We start from the raw sequence: 18,942 nt of genomic DNA on the forward strand, positions 1-18,942 counted from the left end.
TTGTGTTAAGAACCAACTATTTAGTAGCAACTTTTAATAAGCTAACTATTCATCCATAGCATAATGTAGTCTTTGTAACTCCTACAATTTACATTACAGGGAAAATGCATTAATGATATAGAGATTTCTCGAAAGATACTAACAGTTAAACCTTCCACTAGGTGCTTCCCTTTATCTAACACTTTTTGAAAAAGGGTACTCACTGCAGGTTATCCAGAGCGTCTCTGTGACCGCTCCTGCCACCACTGCTACTGCTGCCTCTGCTCCACCCGCTTCATCCCATGTATCTGTACGCAAAACCTGCACTCCGCGGTACAGCCTGTAGAGGGCAGTCGATAGGATGCGGAGTGCTGTAGTGATGAAAAGCGCAGGTGAGGAAGTAGGACAATCTACATGTGTGTCCAGCCTCTCCCTACTAGCTGTGTGGCTGTGGTCACTGTTCTGGTAATCTATTGTTGTTTAATAGTACCCCCAAATTTAATGGCCATCATTGTATTACTGCCTCATATGGTTCTGGGGGTGACTGGGTAGCACTGGAGTGCTCTTAAGGGCTCTGTCCCCTCGAGTCTGGTGGATGGTTGTGGTCGTCAGCGGGAACTTTATCTGGGATCGTCTCCTGTTAGTACCTGCATGTTCCCTTTGCTGTGGCTGCCTGGGCTTCCTCACACCACGGTATTCAGGTTCAGAAGCAAGCATCCCAAAGGAACCAGGTGGAAGCCATATCGACTTTCATGATTTAGCCTTGGAAATCACTGGCCTGTCTAGATTCAAGGGGAGGAAACTGACCCCACGTTTCAGTGTGGTAGGAGGATCAATTTCACATTGTGTGAAGATGTGTGAGAAGGGATATTTTATTATAGCTATCTTGGAAAACACAATCTGCCACTAAGTTTGCCAATTTTGTTTTTTCACCTGAAAAAATGTGGCTGAATACCTATTTAATTTTGTTGTTTTAAGGATTAAATAAGAAAAACCCACATGAAGCCCTAAGCACAGTGCACCATAGGCACTCAGTAAAGGTGCATGCAGTTCCTTCCTGGAATGCTTTCATTTGTGTAAAACCATTCTGAAGACAATATATGAATATTTGGGGAATCTGTATATACTACTTCTGTATATAATATTCTTTATTAATTTTAAAAGTTAGAAAACATACTTGATATTAGGAAAACAAAGTCTGTTTTTTAATTACTGATTTTTCTAATGGCTGTTGCTAATAAATTGTTTTGAAAATGACCTTAGTTAATTTTGAAGAAGAGAGGGGGAGAGGTATTGACTAAAATAACCTCAGAAACTGCTTCTGTATGTGTTTATACCTTGACTTTTACAAAATGGAGCTAGGCTGGTTTTATAGTGTAATGATGGAATACAGTATATGCATAATATACTGTAAAATGCACATTTATGGAATATATAGCTGTAACTACACACATATGTATATATGCAGTACACATATATCTAAACACTAAACACACCAATATGTGAATTATGTTAAAAGAAATAGAAGCCAAAAGCATAATGAAAAAAGAAAAAAACCATGCAAACACAAGTTTTTAAACAATTATAATGAGTGAATGTAATACTTACCCTGACCTGCTTGCTATCAGTGGGGTGAGGGAGGAGACATTACGGATTGTGTAACTCCTGTTACCACAAAATATTGAGTTTACAAATTTCCCAAGAAAAATTATCCTGATGAGGAAGTCATAAAGAAAGGCTAAATGTGAGGCTTTATTTGAGGGACATTGGGTAAAAAATATTTTCTTTAAAGATATTTACAACGAAAGCAGAAACTGTCTATATAACATTGCCAATTGTAAAGACCTCCAGTAAAAGTTGCAGGTATAGCATTATGGCGCACCTCGTGCACGCAGTGAGTTCTGCAGGTGATGCCCAGCAGGTGCCATCTGATAACCTACTTTAGCACAGACTGTGAAGGAGGTAAGCACCTAAAGAGGAAGACTCATCCCTTTTCCTCATCAGCAACTGGATGACAAAAGGCTTTGTCTTTTCAGACTATATTCGTCTCATACAAATGATGTATCACTAACAGAATGGAGAACATTTGCTTATCATTTATTATAAATAGACTTTGTCTAAAATGTAAAAGAAATGCAAGATTATTAACGTACAACCCCAAAATAAGGAGGGCCAGAATATAACCTATTTTGTTCTCTTTAAAGTTGTAAACTACTGTGTTACATCCTAATTTTTGAAGCAATGTCAAAACGCAGTATATTTGGAAGTGGTGGTATCTGAGGACATAGCCATAGGCTTTTTCTGACGACAGAAAGAAATGCTAACACAGTGAAAGTTACAAGCTGCCTCGTGCAATTTATGGAATTTGTATTAAAGTGAGAGATATAACAGGATAGGTAGAACAATGACACTTCTAAATTTCTTCTACCAAATAAGTATTTCTTCGGACTCAGATCTACCTCTGCTTTGCTATCCTCATGAGAAACAAATGGTGCACTGTAACTGGGTGATTGCCAGGGTCTAAAGGTTTGTGTCCTCACAACATTCCTATGTTGAAATCCTGGCTCCCATTGTGAAGGTATTTGGAAGTGGAGCCTTCGGAAGATGATTAGGTGGTGGTGGATCCCTCATTATTGGACTTAGTACCCTAAGTAAGAGAGACATGAATCCAGAATTCCCATATCTCAAACTGTCTCCCTCCCTCCCTTCTCACTTTCTTCCCCTCCCCTCTCTGTCTCTCCCCCTCCATCTTTGACGATGGTTTTCTCACTGTAACCTATAACCTTATGTGGTAAAAGGGGGATGGGGGCGAGTTAGCTCTTCTGGGTCCTCATTTCATGGGTGACTTTTTATACTGTCTATTCTTCAGGTACTTGTTTTTCCATTGACTTCTTGAGAAGTATCTCTCATTTCCTCTCCCTAACGTTAAATTTTCTTATCGGGAAGATAAGATTTGAGTAATTCTATCTTTAAACGTTTATGATTGCTAAATATGATTATAGTACCCAGTCACATTAAGTACTCAGCCATCTTCAATTATTTTAAGTTCTTTTCCTAGAGGGCTGGTACATCTGTAAACACACTTCCCCATTCTCTACTCTGACACACTTGTGACAATTAACTTACATTTGGTAACATAACAGCTGCCCACATTTAGGGCAATAATATGGGGGAAATGGTATTATTGAACAATAGAATTATATTCATCAGGAAAAGATACACCTTGACTTAAATCTTCACTTTTATCTTTCTTGGATTCAAAGGAAAAACGAGCTATGATTGGCAAGACATGTATTCATGTCATCTTACAAAAGGATCTAAATTAGGAGGATCCAGGTTGGGATCTTGATTAAGAGAGACAAACTTTTCCTCTGCATTATAAATTTTACATTCTGCATTATGGAAGAAACATATCAGGAGGTTCTCTCTTATACACAAGGAATATTAAAAATGCATGGTTACTTTGCAAAATATCTGATTCTAAGGTCTAAATAAATAAATAAGACTTATGTCTGGGAATTACATCTTTGAAGAATAGCATATCCCTTAGATCACCGTCCTCAACAATTGATGAATTTGCACTTTGCTAGGAACCAGAGACAGTAGTATGCGCAAAAGTATACTAGTTTAGGAGTCAGGAGACTTTTGCTGAGGCCTCTGTGTCATCTCGCATTTATATCTTGACAAGTCATTGGGGAGGGTGGGGTATTCATTTCCTCCACTTAAAAAGCAAGAGAATCCTTAAAGTCTCTTTGGGCTGCAAATGGTCAATGAGCTTTTAGATTTGCTAGGGGAGTAGGAATGTGTCAACTACTCATTCTCTATTGCAGCGAGAGTCTATATGCTGTAAGTAAAAGAGGAACAGATGGCAAGCTGACATTCTGTTAAAAAATTCAGAAACCCAACTTACACTCTCTTCTGGATGTAAGATCCCCTCACATCTACAAAAAGTGAGTCCAGGGTAAAATAAAAATCCTTCGAACTCTGGAATTCTTCAGTTTCATTTGTAAGAAAAACTATTTCTTCAGATTACATTGAAATAATGCTTAAGAACAGTCAATCTACAGAAATTGCTAGACTCCTCAAAGATGGAACGGGGAATTATACAAAAAGCAACCCGTGCTTCAGGGTTAGCAGTGTTCGGGGAACATCCCATGTGAATGCTCACTTACCTCTAAGCATGTGTATGCAAATGGGCACATTTTCAGAACTGGACTAAAATATATTTTCACAAACACCTAGCACTAAAAGCTTATCAGAACAAAGACAGCAGTTGAATTTAACTTTTTTATAATTACATTACTAACATTATGACCTTGAGGAAGGAGTTGGAGATTAAACTAATCAGAGAACATAACTCAAATTTTATATTTTAAAAAGCACATAACAAAGAAAGTGGTTATAATTATACAGAATGTGTTATGTGATCACAACTAAAAAATAAAAGTCAAATTTACAACTTGATAGTGACATTGTTTTCATCAAAATGAACCTTGAAAGTCTCACTGAGTTTCAGTCAAGTTGCCAGTGGCCCCTCGTGTAGGCTGCTGATTCAGAAAGCAAAGCAGACATGGATTTACTGACTTATTATAAATATTTTATGAAAAAATAGTTTGAATTGACATTCCACCCTAATAATACAAACCTGGCTCAAATTTGTTACAATATAAGATTGTAAACAAATATTTCTATATCCATTATCATTTTCAGGCAAATTTATCTAATTAAAAATCAAGTACCCCTTGATTTTACTATCCTGATTCCTGTTCAGAGACCTCCCCTACATGAACCCCTGCATCAGCAAAAGCCGTTCCATACTGTGATTCAAATAAAATTTTTGAAACAGTCCTGTAGGGTTTATGACTCTTTCTAAAAGGGAAGAACTTGGGCAAGCATATAAGTAGATTTAAGTGGAAATTCAAGAGCTTTCTACCAGAGTTGACCTAATTCTATGATTTAATGTTTGATATCCTTACAGAGAGAAAGCGGTTGATTGTATGGCCTCAGCAGTGCTAGGGAGACATTAACTGAATTGACCACAGGGCAGCATTTGCAGGCTATTGTGAAAAAAGAAACTTTGTTCATTATTGTAATGTTTTCAGTGGCTGTGACATTTGGACCAGATCTGCCAGAGACTACTGGGGAGTGGGCACGGAAGGGGAGGGGGCTCCCTCCCCTGTGAAGCTGCAGTTAAAGCAGCCAGCGCATCCCAACAGGAAGAGCAGAGCCACAGCTCTCCTCAGAAACACCTACAGCACCCAGGAGTGCTTCAGCACCGGAGATATTTCTGGGCAAAAAATGAATTCTTAATAGGGGGATATAAGTAGCCCACACAGATGGAATTTAGTGCTCATTGTATTACAGTCCATATTATAGAAGAATATAAAAAGAAGGCTTTAATGTCAGACAGAACGAAGCCCTATCAATTAACAGCTAAATGACCTTGGCCAAGTAACACCATGCCTGTAAAGCACTTAATATGGCACTTCTTTGGATTACGTAGGCCTTTAACAATTGTTAGTTATTTTTGTTATTATCTTTATTGTTATAAGCTTGATCAAATGGGTGGTTAATATTAAAAAGGCAGGATTTTTACCCTTGCCATCCAATTCAGCCTGACTCTTATTGAATTTATTCTTTTATTTGTGTTAGGAAAAAAAACTAAAGAAACAAAAATGACTAAGAAGTCATCTCATACTTTAAAAGGTCTAGGCAAGTAAACTAACAATTAAAATTACTATAGTTCAACATACTTGACATGAGTTACTGACTCACTATATACTTAGTACTTTCTAAATGCCATATAGTACTTACCTGATAAATAATTTAATTAATTTAATGAGACATGAGCTGTGATTACTGTACAAACAGATATCTAGGGGGATATAAAGAAAAAAGTCGACTGAGCTTGAGATCAGAAAAGTCTTCTAAAATCCCCTAACACTAAAGCTAAGGTTTAGAGTAAGATTGGAAGTTGCAAGTGAGCGTGAAGAATCCAGACTTTCTTAGCACAGGGAGTAGGCATTGCAATGCATTAAGGTGAGAGAGCACCTGGTTTATTCATTGAACTATGAATCTTCAGGGACCTGAGGGGTGCTCCCTAGGATAGACAGAGAGAGATTGGTGTGGGAGGGTCACCACTCCCATCATCACTGCCAGGCATTTCTGTCCCATTCTTTCTCCATTTTTGTTCATAGCGCTGACCACCTACCTGTTGTCATGATACTAGCAATGTATCTGTGTGTTTGTTTATGGCCTGTCTCGGCCACTGGAGGGTAAGCTTCATGAAGAAAGACACGTTTTACTGTTTTTATGATTTCTATGTCTGCAGTCCCTAGAAAAATGGCCTGTCAGAAAGTCCACACTCAATAAATATTCACTGAATGAAAATTGAAAGAAAGACTAAGGAGGGAGTTGCTTATAAAATATTTTAGATATAATATTTAGGAAGAAATGTCAGGATGACTTGGGGTGAGGGTGAAGGAGAACAAGGAACAAATCCAAGTATCTCCTGGGTTTCTGACTGAAGTGCCTGAAGAAATGGTTAAGAACCACGTGGGAAATTTGAAACTAAGAGTTAGGTTTTTGTTTTTGTTTTTGAGAGGGTGGGGGAGGTTGTTATACATTATGATTCCTCCAGAGTTATGGGGGTGAACTCCCACACCCACCAAGAATGCCCACAGTGCTTCCCTCAAATGAACAACAGCATTCTACATTCACTCTACCATGGGGAATGAAGCTGGTTTTTATTAACAGCTATAGAGCAGATTACTATAACTAATAAAGTCCTACATTAATCATCATCATTGCATAGAAGTCAAAAGTAAATTATATAAGGAATTCAAATAACCTGCCTCAGACCCATATCGCTGAAATAAGAACCACAATTTTTGCCATTGAAAGTAAATGAGTTTACCCTGAACCCATCATTTGTCATCTGGCGTGCTGTTCAAGAAATCACTCCTTATTTAGGTGATCACCCCAGAGTCATTTCCCCACTGAAGAAATTTAATAGTGAGTAATCAAATGTATTCACTCTCACAGTCACTGACAGGAGTTTGCAATTACATCTTGGAACTGAGCTAGCCTGAGTGGGATGTAAAAATTAGACTAATCATATGGTGAATACTTACTTCATCCTGTATTTGCTCCTGCTAGGAACAGAAATTGTCTCCGTGATGGTATGCAAAAATCCTTTCACCAGAACCACCGCAAGAAAATTATGTACTGCTACTCCTTTTCTAAAGAAAAGACAAAAGGAACATTTTAAAATATCACTTTCAAATCAACCAAAATGAATGCTTTTGGCTTTGTGTATAAAAGCCAGATCCAAATTAAAATTATTTACAGTACACAGTTTGGCATGTGAATATAACAAACTGGTAGTTACTGTGTTGTGGAACACTCCTGTGTGTTTCGTTGCTAGTGATTGCTTTCATGATTAATTAATGAGCTCTACTGGGCTCAAAGTTCCACATAGGACAGAATAAATTAATTCATCTTTTAAGAACCAGAATTCTATATAGAGCATTGGCTATCTTGCACCCTCAGCCAATGAACAACTTTTCCACGTTCGCAGAGGATTTGTTTTTACAAACCAAAAGTATTTCTGCTTTTATCATTTAGAATAGAGCTCTTTCTAAAATCGATTTCACACTTCACTTAATTTTTAGATTTTTTAGCTTGTTTTAGCTTATTATTAATGTCTCCAGATGGTTGCTATGAAGATCGATAATGAAAACTGCGAGGACTTGCTGAGGTATGTTGGACTGGACTTGGTTCCTACAAGTCATGACTTCCGTCTGCCCCGGTTTAGAAGTTTATCTATCACATTCCTTGAGGGTCAAAATGTATAAGTTAAGTAGTTTTCAGGCCACTGTAATTCCACCTAATATTCTTTATCATAAGCTATGGTAGCTATAAGCTATGATATCTTACAGCTTATCCATAGCTATAAGCTATGATAGCTATAGTTCAGAAGCTATCTCTAGGTTGAAACATAAGACATTGTTGAAACGTGAATATTTTAGATGAACAAAAATAGCAACCTCATATGACTCCACCTAATGTAATGAAAAATCTCCTGGCTCTTGTACAGATAGGTACAAAATGGAGGAATAATTATAGAATTTATAGTATTAACATTTTCCTTTCTTCCTTTTGTTTCCAGAATCAGTCCACATTAGAGGATTCATTGCATTATACTTGCATTAACTGTAGTGACCTCCTGTTTGGATTATTCCACTTCTTCCTTCTCTTTCCAGTTGAATCTATCATTTCCACTAATATGATGAAAAGAATTTTATAAAGCTGCCTCTTCACTGCTCTAAAGCCTCCAGTGTTTCCCTGTTGCCAAAGGAGTAAAATTGAACTTTCAGTATTTAATTATTCAGAAGTATTTATTGAGGGCCTTTTCGTTGCCAGGCACTCTTCTAGCAGAGTAGACAAGACCAAATCTGCCTTCATTATCTTACATTCTAGTGGGGGCAATAGACAACAAACAAGATAAGGGAATAAAAGGTGTATTACGTCAGATGGTGGTATTAGGGGAAAAATAAAGCAGAGATGGGAAATAGGAAATCCCAGGAAGGGAGCTGAAATTTTAGAGCAAGTGGCCTAGGACAGCCTCGCTGAAGAGGGGGAATGTAGCTAGAGACCTAACGGAGGTAAAAGAGTGACAGACTGTCACAGCCACAAAGAGGCCAGTTAGCTGGTGATGTTTGAGAGCAAGAGAGCAGTAGGTGAGACCAGAGGTGTGGGCCACGCAGGCCCTGGAAAAAGGCAAGGAGAGAATTTTGAGCTCTGAGTTATATCATCTGCTTGCTGGCAGCTCTGCTATCGTAGTCTGGAGGGGACAGAGGCGGAGAGAGGACACCTGTAAGGAGGTCATCGCAGTAGCTGGACAAGAGACAGTGGGGGTCTGGGCCTGGGTGGTGGCCGTGCAGATAGTTTCTTGATATGTTTTTAAGATAGCACTGACAGAAAATGCTAAAACAAGAAATGTATTGAGAGAGAAAGGGTTGATGATAACTGTTACTTAAAGGTTTCCGCAACACAACTTCAACCTTCCTTTCCCATTTCATCTGCTGTTGGCTAAAGTGTGGTGAAAATGTCCCTAGACTTAATTAAGCATAAAAGGCCTGAGTTCAAATTGTAGCCCTGTCACTTATTAGGGCTATGACTGTGATATATATCACATAGCCCATCTCTGCTTCTTCCCTGTAAGATGAGGATACTACTACTTCACAGGGCTCTTATGAGGTTCAATTATATGGTAAAAGGATAGTAGAGCATGGTATAGCTTATGAATTCACTACTCCAGCAAACTCATCTATTAATTTTTCTTACTGTTGTTCAATTACAGTTGTCTCCATTTTCTCAGCACCACTTTGCCTTGCCCCACCCCCCCTCCCACCTTCAATCCTACCCCTCTTTGGCTTTGACCATGGGTCCTTTATATATGTTCCTTGAAGACCCTTCCCCTTCCTTCCCCCACCATCCCCTACCCCTTCCCCTCTGGTTACTGTCAGTTTGTCCTTTATCTCAATGTCTATTAGTTATTAAGAATATGTTAAGTGTTCCTCAGTCTCCCTGCCTCTCTGCCTTTGCCTTATGCTGCATACATAGCTCATCCGTGAAAACCTCCCATCTGCTAAAGACCACGTCACATCCCTCTGGTGAAGTGTTTTCAATACAACACTTTTCCTTCCCAAAATTTTGTCTTGTTGAATACGTTTAACGTGCAAAAGTAGGTCTCGTGTACTTTAAATGCTTAATATGAGACAAACATCGTCTAGGTGTCTGTTAACTCACAAATGTATATTTTAATCCCCTTATGAGGATACAACGTTACATTTTTATGCTTTTGAATTGTGAACTTTATACAGTGTGATGTCAAAACAGATAAAATTGGAATTCTGAATTTTACATGGGATAATATAAAATATTTGTGAGAAAAATAATATCTACATGGAAAAGTTATACATAAAATCAGCATTTAGTTGTTTGATTTTAAAATCATGCAAAATTTTAAAGAATGTCTTTCTTGCATAAAGAAATTATTTTCTATTATAAAAAGATATGAACAGATACACATAGTGCTGAAGAGATCCAAAATGTTGGAGGCAAACTTGAAAAGAGGTTCAGTTATTCTTAGGGAATACTCAAAATCTACAGAGATGACCTCTGGAAGAATTAATGTCTCCAGATAAATTAATGTCATGACTTAGCACACTGCTTTGGGCCGTGAAGAAGTTGGCTGCAAGGACTGTACCATCAGGAGCCAGTTGACACCTGAAATCCAAATAGAAAAATATGTGCTTCTTCAAGAGATAAAAAAAGGATCAAGAGACCCTTCCTTCTGAAAACAAAAGCAGAATGACCATCAGTAGCACAGGTGTTGGTTATGCACAAATCCTCCTTCTCCTCATCCCTCTGCTTCATCAGTCACCAGGTTAATTCAGCCTGCCCCACATTCTAGAATCTACTCTCACCTGCATTACTTAAAGATGGTCTCCTATCTGGGTGTCCCATTTCTTGTGTTAAGTTCATCTACTGTATTTTCCAGAACTCAGCTAAATGATCAGACTAAGACAAATACAGGCTTGTCACTCTCTCTCTAAAGTCCCTGAGGAGTAATGGCAAAATTCTATCAGCAGGCAGAGAGGGTCTTTATGATATGTGCCTTGGCTGCTTAGCTCTCCAGCCTTCGAAGTTCTTTTCACAGATGACACCAAGTCTCCACACCCTCCTTGTTTCTGCAAACACACCAGACAAACTGAAGTGTCTGAAGTTCCTGAACGAGAATTGCCATGTTGCTTTTTACTTCTAAGATGTTTAACATCCTGATTCCTCAAATTTCCAGTTAATTTATTCATGAATTCAAACAACTCTACTGAGCACCCACTGGACTAGGCAGTGAACACAGAAATAGAACTTACCTTCATGGAACAGTGTAGTGGCTGGAAAAGACACTAATAACATCGTTCAAATGTGTAGTTAGAAGCTACAGTCAAAATACTTAAAGAAATATACGGAAAGTTGTAAGAGCTTATATGACAGACAAATGATCTGGTCAGAAGGTATGTGGTGTCTGAGATAAAATATGAAAGAAGGCAAAAGTGGAGGGAGCAGTATCATGGGCAAAGGCACTGCGGTGGAGCTATATGGAACCTTCTAGAACATTTGAGAAGGCCAGTTTTGCTAGATGGTAGGAAGGGGAGGGCAGTGGTATAAAACAAGTCTTTAAAGAGGCAAGGGACAAATATGACCAGATTTTGATATTTATCATGAAAGATGAAGAAAACATTGAAGTCTTCATGCAAGGAAGTGCTACTGAGTTTCAGTCTACAAAGATCAATTTAGTTGCTCTGTGAACAGGTGCATGTATAACTTAATGGGCTCACCCATCCTTTGTACTGAAATAAAATTCTCCGGTGACCCAGTTTTAGGAAAGCCCTGAAGACGTAAGTAAAAATCGTGTTGGGGCATGCTTGAGAAGAGCTGTTGAGTGCCTTGAACCTGTGGCAAATAGTTGAAACGACTTGCCGCATGCCTGTAATAAGAGGGTTAGATTGAGTTGCAACTGAAAGAAAACTTTAAAAATTTAAAGTACCAAATTCCCTTATATGACGTCCGCTGAGTTACATGTGAACACTGCAATGTAAGAGTCAGGAGACACTAAGTGTTATTGTCAGAAAGTATAAGGGGACTTAAGGAAAAATCAGTACCCAGACGACCTTTGGAGGCGGACTTCCTATTGTTACTCTTGATTACTTGTAGAAAAAGAAAAACTGAAGAGACTCCATCTCACCTTCGGTTTAAGTATATGGCTTCAAACTGTACAAGATGGAATATCTTTGCTTATTTTCACTATGCGCTTCTTGAACTATGGCTTAAATAAATGTCAGAGCCACTGCTGCAGGTGATTTTATCCAGCCACAATGTCAGTCACTCCGTGTGCGTGCCGAGACCTTAGAGTCCAGACTGCAGCCCTTCAACGTGTTATTTTAGAACCTAAGCTGCTTTGGAGACAGTCCAAACTAAATGGTTACTAAATCTGCTCCACAGTTCCAGCACAGCGGCGTGGAATGTGGTGAGGATTACAGATTCCTATTCTCGCTATGGCTGAGGTTGCACACAGCATGAAGTACACTTCCAGACATAACACGACCTTCTCTCCAAATGCACTGATTTGGGTTGCTGGTGTTTGTGCCAGACCGGAGAAATCAATGGTGTAGTGGCAGGGACCTGCATAGCAATTTACAAATTTAATGAGCGAGGCTCTAATCTGAGGAAGTCCACACTGCTGCTACCTCCCTTTGTCACTTCTTTTTAAGCTCTGCCGCTCTTCCTGAGCCCCTCCCCCCTCAGTGCTCTCACCCAGGCCGGCCGGGTCCCACAGCCTGATGTGTCTTTGTCACATACGCATCACCACAGCCGGCTCCTCTCGAGCCTTCATGACCCGGATGATGTTCTTTGATAGCTTCTCCCTTCTCACGTCCCATTTTCTCCTCAATTTCTCACTCTTGTAAAATATGACTTCTCTACTCAGCATTCTACTGAAGCTGCTTCTGCAGAATGCACCCATGACCTTCTAATTATAAAGCATTATGAACACTTTTCTGTTCTTAGCTAAATGAAGTTTCTTTATAGCACGCGGATAACCCCCTTCTTTGTGAAATTATTTCCACCCTGACATAAATTTCTCCTGATTCTTCTCCTGCGCCTCTGTGCCCAGATAGTCAAATCAAAAGAGAACATCAAATAAGTAAGCTCAGCTTGTTGCCAGCGGCCGCGGCTCTGGATGGCATCACTCATCCAAAGTAGGTCATTATCCAGGATGGCACTGAAGTGCTGACGTGTGAGGGCGCAGTGGCTCCAGACTGCTTGTATCACTATGATTCTATTGAACATAATTGATGATATGATTGCATGACAGAATAACATTTTAAAAATATTTGTGTGTGGAATTGACAGTGTTATTTAGTAACTATGAAAAAGTCTTTAACTCCTGATTGTAATCCCATAATGGGATCTTGTATACACTATGCCCTCATTACTCTTCGAATAAAATCAGTTTGGTTCTTTTGAAGTTATTTATACAATACCAAATAACCTGCGTAATAGTTGGCTACCTAAGTATCAGTTTTGCTAGACAGCTAATTCCTTGTGGAATCAAAATCATGTCTTGTCATACTTTAAAGAATCTTGGATATAGAAGGTTTTCAATAAATTAGGTTGTATAAAATGTTAGATAGCATTTTTAAAGAAGACTTAAAAGATCCTTTATAGTATTTCCCATTAGTCTTGTAATATTCACCTAAAACTACAGTATCTATTTTTCCGGCCAACAATATTGCATTACATATTGTCTAATAACTAGGAGATACAAATCATAGCCTGATGTAAAATTAGTACAACCTGACTTGAGATTTTCCAGTTTATATAACAGTTAAGTTACATAATCATGGATTCAACAGCAGTATTTTCTGTGATTTACGAAGTATTTCCAACTATCTTAGTAAATAAGTAAGGCGCACAGATCTGAGTAGCAATGGAAAAGAAAGCATATTAAAATCAAACACAATTTACTAAAGAATTCAAGTTCTCAGCCAAGTTCTGATACTGCAATTGTGTGTCCTTTGCACTGCATTGAAAACATGCCATCTACTTCTGATTATGATTAATGGTTCTTTTTAGGCAACCAGCTTTCTTTTCTGTGTAACAACGATTGTATCTTAGGGTTTTGTCTTATATCAGTTACAATGTTATTTGTAAATCTGAAATATCAGATAACAAAATGTGAAATTTGTAATTTTATTAGAATAAAAGTTCTGTAGGCAGGCAAATGACAACCTGGATGCCTAATACTCACAGGAAGCCTATAAACCACACGATGGGGCTGGGTCGGGCGGTGGGGAAGCACTAACTAAAGGACTGGGCCAAGCTGGGAATGCTCCCAGAGAGCAGGAAGCTACTTTGATGTGTGGCCAATGTTTACCATTTTTACAACATGCCAAAAAAAAAAAAAATCAAACAAACAATCTTTTTGGTATGAGAATAAGTCAAAGGAGAAAAGAATAGAAAAATGTCAATCGGTATTTTAAAAAAGCATGTTCATAGGTGTCAAAATGAATAAAAGGAACATTGCCTCACTTGCTACCAGAGAGCAAGTCCCAGTAACAGAATAAATGAGGCAGGAGCACGCATAGTAAGATAGGACTCAGCATCGTCCTGCACAGGCAGCAAATAGGGAACAAGGGAAAGCGTGCCGGTTTGAGGTGGGGAGGAGGGGGTAAACCAAGCAAGATTTGAGAAGATAATTACAGACATACACGACAAAAGGAAAGTGGAGCAATAGATACACCAAAATTATTATATAGTAATTAACATGCCCTCTTTATTTCTCTTTGGGGAATTATTTTTTCATTTAGATAAAAATGAATCCTGAGTGCCACAATATTTCATTTGGCAGGATATCAGGCAATTTATATTTCAAATATGATCTCACCATCATATCCATCTGTTGATATTAACAGAACACTGGTAATGTTTGAAACTCTGACTTGTAAAAAACAAATCTAAAAATCAGAAGCTTTGAATCTGAGACACACACCAATGAAAACTGACAAGTGTGTCCTTATCTTACATATGTTGTATAGTCATTTTCAGTCTTCACTTGTTTTTAAAGATTATTTATTTATTTTTTTAGAGAGAGGGGGAGGGAGGTAGAAAGACAGGGAGAGAAACATCAACGTATAGCTGCCTCTTGCACAACCCCTCCTGGGGACCTGGCCCACAACCCAAGCATGTGCCCTGACTGGGAATCAAAGCAGTGACTCTTTGGTTCGCAGGCCGGCACTCAATCCACTGAGCCACACCAGCCAGGTAGTGTTCACTTTTAATCCACCCATCCCTCCACTCTTAACTCCAGAGACCAAAGCAGGGAGAAACTGTAGGCAGCTGCCACAGAATGATCTCAAAGAAGAGTTAGACCTTTAAAAAGGCTAGCATATTTTGTATGCCAAGCCACAGTGGAGGGAGGTGGGGAGAGCTGGTTAACAGGCTCTGATCTTAACCAGTCCTTGTTCAAGGGCTCTTCTTAGATTCAAATAATCTTTTCATTTTCTTTCACATTTCATTTTAAAACTGAAAGCTGGAAAAAGTAAGAGGGCAAGACAATGTTGGCGTGAAGAAGTACTCTAAGTGCTGGACTCACAAGTTTGCCCCTTTGTCCTTAACCCAGACCCTAAGACCTGTGACTTCCCTTCCACATTCAGAGAGATGTGGACCAAGTACAAGGTAGAGACTGTCTAATCCTCTCTGGAAGCCAGTCTCCAGCTAACAAGCACCCCTCCTTCCTCAGCGTTCTTGGATGTGCCTTCTCAGCCTTCAAGACCCAATTCAAGTTGTTTCTCCTCCATGGTATATTTCCTTGTCTCATCCGGGCAGAGTTAACCAAACTTTCCCTTGGGTCAACACTTTACCTTGTGTATAGATATCATTGTGCTTTTTAAACTGATGTACAGCTGTGCATTTTAATGTCTATTTCCTCTACTAGATTGGGTGTGAGTACCCAGTGCCCACCTAATGTGTCATTCAGTTTATCCCCATTCAACATTATCCTCATGCCATAAGAGGAGGAAGAGTTAAGTAATGCCTTCCCCATTTACAGTGGTGGGTCCTCTCTAAATACTGTCGCACTGTTGTAACTGAAAACACAGGTTCAGCTGCCTGCAGCAAGGAAATTAAATTCGCAAGACACGTGCTGCTGCAACAGGGAAGTGCAGTGACCTGGGAGAATGGTGGACTCCTGTTTCAAAGAGCATCCCCCTTCCTGCTCAAGCTCAGTTCTTATAAGGATAGGAAGGGGAGGGCTTGGTTCTCTCTCCAATCATATTCCTAGCTGTCAGCACCCTGGGGCCCTGTCCATCCATCTTCCTAGCTCTTGGTACACTCAGTATAAGAACCTACCCCTGTACCATCCTGGCCAGTGGGGGAGACTCCCTGGTGCTCTACCTATGGTAACACCCTTCCTTTTAATCTTATATTCCGCAGTTGAACTAAAAAGTGCTCTTTCTACCTCGCCCAAAGGAAGAGTGAAAGCATATGTTCAAAATTAATTCTATCTAGTATGTAAAATTCCAAAAAAACACTTAGAAAACTGTTATTGACCCCTGGTGGTATTGTATTTGGTTTTTGGGTTATAGTATCAAAAATGTGTCTGAAGCAATGTAATATTCTTCAGGAGAGAGAGATTTTGAAAGCTCATTCAAAATAGGATGTTGCTACTTCATTTAATCAATATTTTAAAAGATGTTGTTGCCCTGAATAAGCAAAACCAAAACCAATGATTTGCAAATAACCACTCTAATTTTTAAATTTCTAAACATCTATTGTATATTTTGAAACATAAAAATGATGCGATAGAGTCAGTGTCTGCATACATTATTAAAGGGAAGTAAAAGGATGTTTTTAGTAACCCATCTGAATTTTTTTACCCACTAGGATATTCAATACTTCAAGCCATCATGGAGAAAGCAGGACAGAATGGTTGGCATGTCAGCGCTATATGTGTGGAAAATTTTAATGATGTCAGCTATAGACAACTTCTAGAAGAACTTGATAGAAGACAAGAGAAGAAATTTGTAATAGACTGTGAGATAGAGAGGCTTCAAAACATATTAGAACAGGTAAGTCCTGGATTTTATATTATTATTAACCTGGACCCTATCGGCATCTTCTTCCAACCATTTAGTTTGAAGTGTGCAGTTAGGGAGTTTTCATTCTATGGTTTGTCTCCACACTAATTTGTAGTCTTCTGTCACCGAGGCCATTTGCGTTCTTCAGTCTCAGTGCGGGGAAGACCACAAGTTCTCAGGCATTTTAAGATCTACGCCACAAAGAACATTTGTGAGGCTCAAGACCTCTTGGCCTCCAGTCCCCACAAACACTAATTCTGAAGATTAGTGCCTTCTAAAATATTTGAAAACTGTAATATTAGTGACTGTGTGATTTCCCTAACCTTTAGAGGAATGGCTACATGAAAACAACAACATGAATTAGTAAAGCAATGAGATAAAATAGAACTAAGTGGCATGCTGTGCATAGCAGGTTTTCTTCTAGATGCCGTATGTAAATTCCTTACCACCACAGGAAAGGGGGGTTTCAACTCTCCACACAAAAGAAGATACTTGAATAAAGCTTTCAACATATATTTATTCATTTTCTTGGTAGGAAATTAAAAAATAGAGTTCTGTCATTGTGTTAAACGATGGAAAATATCAAATAATGGATAGCGTTTGCCTTCCCTGTAACCTGTGTATCCCGATACAGCTTTGAAAGCCAGTTTGTGGCCAAAGTCACTAGATGGTGAATGATCGCCATCTAGTGGTTTCAAAAATGTTTGTCCATTTTATCTATAGTATGTTAGGTTGGCTAGACAATCAATACCATAACATGATGGGTTTTGTTGTTTGTTTTTTTGTTAGTTTGCTTCATATACGTTATCTACATAATTATATACTTTGATCTGCAGTAGTAAGTTTACCGATTAGCAGGTTTATTTATAAAAATAACTTAAATATGCAACTATTCAAAACCAGCATGTGTTTCAGATCCTCCTGATTACAGAAGGGCACTAGACCAGAGACCTTAAGTTTCCTTCCTCAGCTACATTAGATTTTGTAAACGTTAAAAGTACAAAGGAATGTGGTATCTCTCTCAGAGGGCTAGCGAGGCCAGAGCATGCTGTAAGAAGGAATGTCAGTGTGTTCACCTTCTGTCAGCCTTTACAGTGGGGAAAAAGCCCACTTGACTGAAGAAATACGTTTATATTATATTGGAAAATATTAATTATAACCATGTACATTACTCAGGTTTATTCCTGAGAGAGTCCCCAATTATTCAGGTTGCAATTTAAATGTGTATTTACGGAACCCAGGGGAAAACTCTCTCACTACCGGACCGCCACTTCAGCTCAAACGCTCACTCTGCCTCTCTCCCACTCCTGCCTGTGTCGAGAGTTTGGGTTGTTGGACCTGGACAACTGAAGCTTTGTAAATAATTCCTCATGAATCCCAGAGAGCAGTCAATTCTAAGAACTGCCTGGATTGCCAAGTTCCTGTCAGATCTTGAGTAAGGCTCAGAAAGACCCTCCACTTAGCACCTGTGCTTCAAAGATCCTGTCGGAAGGAAGCAATTGAGTGCCCAAAGCACACTGACCCATTCCGGAGGCTTCTCTGTTTTCTAAGAAAGTCGACACACCCGAGAGATTCGGATTAACTCTCTGAATAAGCCTTAAATAAACTCTTGCTAAGGGAACTGTACATCTCAATTTCTCTGTCACTTCAAAGAAATTATTTTTGCCAGCCTTATTAAGATATGAATTAGGATAACATCGGGTAAGTTCAAGGTGTACGACATGACGATGTGATTCCCTAATAAATGGTGAAGTGATCACCACAGTGAAATTGGTTAATACGTTCACCACTTCACATAATTATCGTTTCTTTGGGTGGATGAGGTCATTTAAGGTCTATTTTCTTAGTAACTTTCAAGTATATAATACGATATTGTCAACTATAGTCACCATGCTGTACGTTACACCCCCAAAGCTTAGAAAACTTGACTGTCTACCTTTTCTATTTCTAATTCTATGTTTATTATTCCTGCTGAATCTAAAAGGTTTCCATCATGACTGCATAGAAATAATGAGACTAGTAATAGGCTCTTGTCCCTTTAAAATACCTCTCAGGTATAAATCTCATAAATTATAACAAAGTCTACTGTATTGTGAGACTATAATGTACTCTTAATTGTCCCATAAAATTTCTCTGTAGGAAAGGCTTATTTCTGATTCTGCAATGATTTTTTTTACTTTCTATATTTTAATTCATTGTACTTCTAAGCAAAATCACTTTTATTGCTTCTAGTTTTACCCTTGACTCATCTAAATGCAAG

The 18,942-nt window shown here is 38.8% G+C and overlaps 1 protein-coding gene across 5 annotated transcripts in view; it reads left to right on the plus strand.

Annotated features, from left to right (window-relative positions):
* Positions 1 to 18,942, plus strand: part of GRIA4 (glutamate ionotropic receptor AMPA type subunit 4) — a 383,403-nt gene that overhangs the window by 256,325 nt on the left and 108,136 nt on the right. For all 5 annotated transcript variants that reach the window (XM_024570807.4, XM_045204106.3, XM_024570806.4 and 2 more), the window contains one exon: positions 16,489 to 16,673. In XM_024570807.4, the coding sequence (XP_024426575.1) occupies positions 16,489 to 16,673 (185 nt within the window). The remainder of the gene's footprint in view (positions 1 to 16,488; positions 16,674 to 18,942) is intronic.

This window comes from Desmodus rotundus, chromosome 5 (assembly GCF_022682495.2).
Source record: "Desmodus rotundus isolate HL8 chromosome 5, HLdesRot8A.1, whole genome shotgun sequence".
Taxonomy (NCBI): Eukaryota; Metazoa; Chordata; class Mammalia; order Chiroptera; family Phyllostomidae; genus Desmodus; species Desmodus rotundus.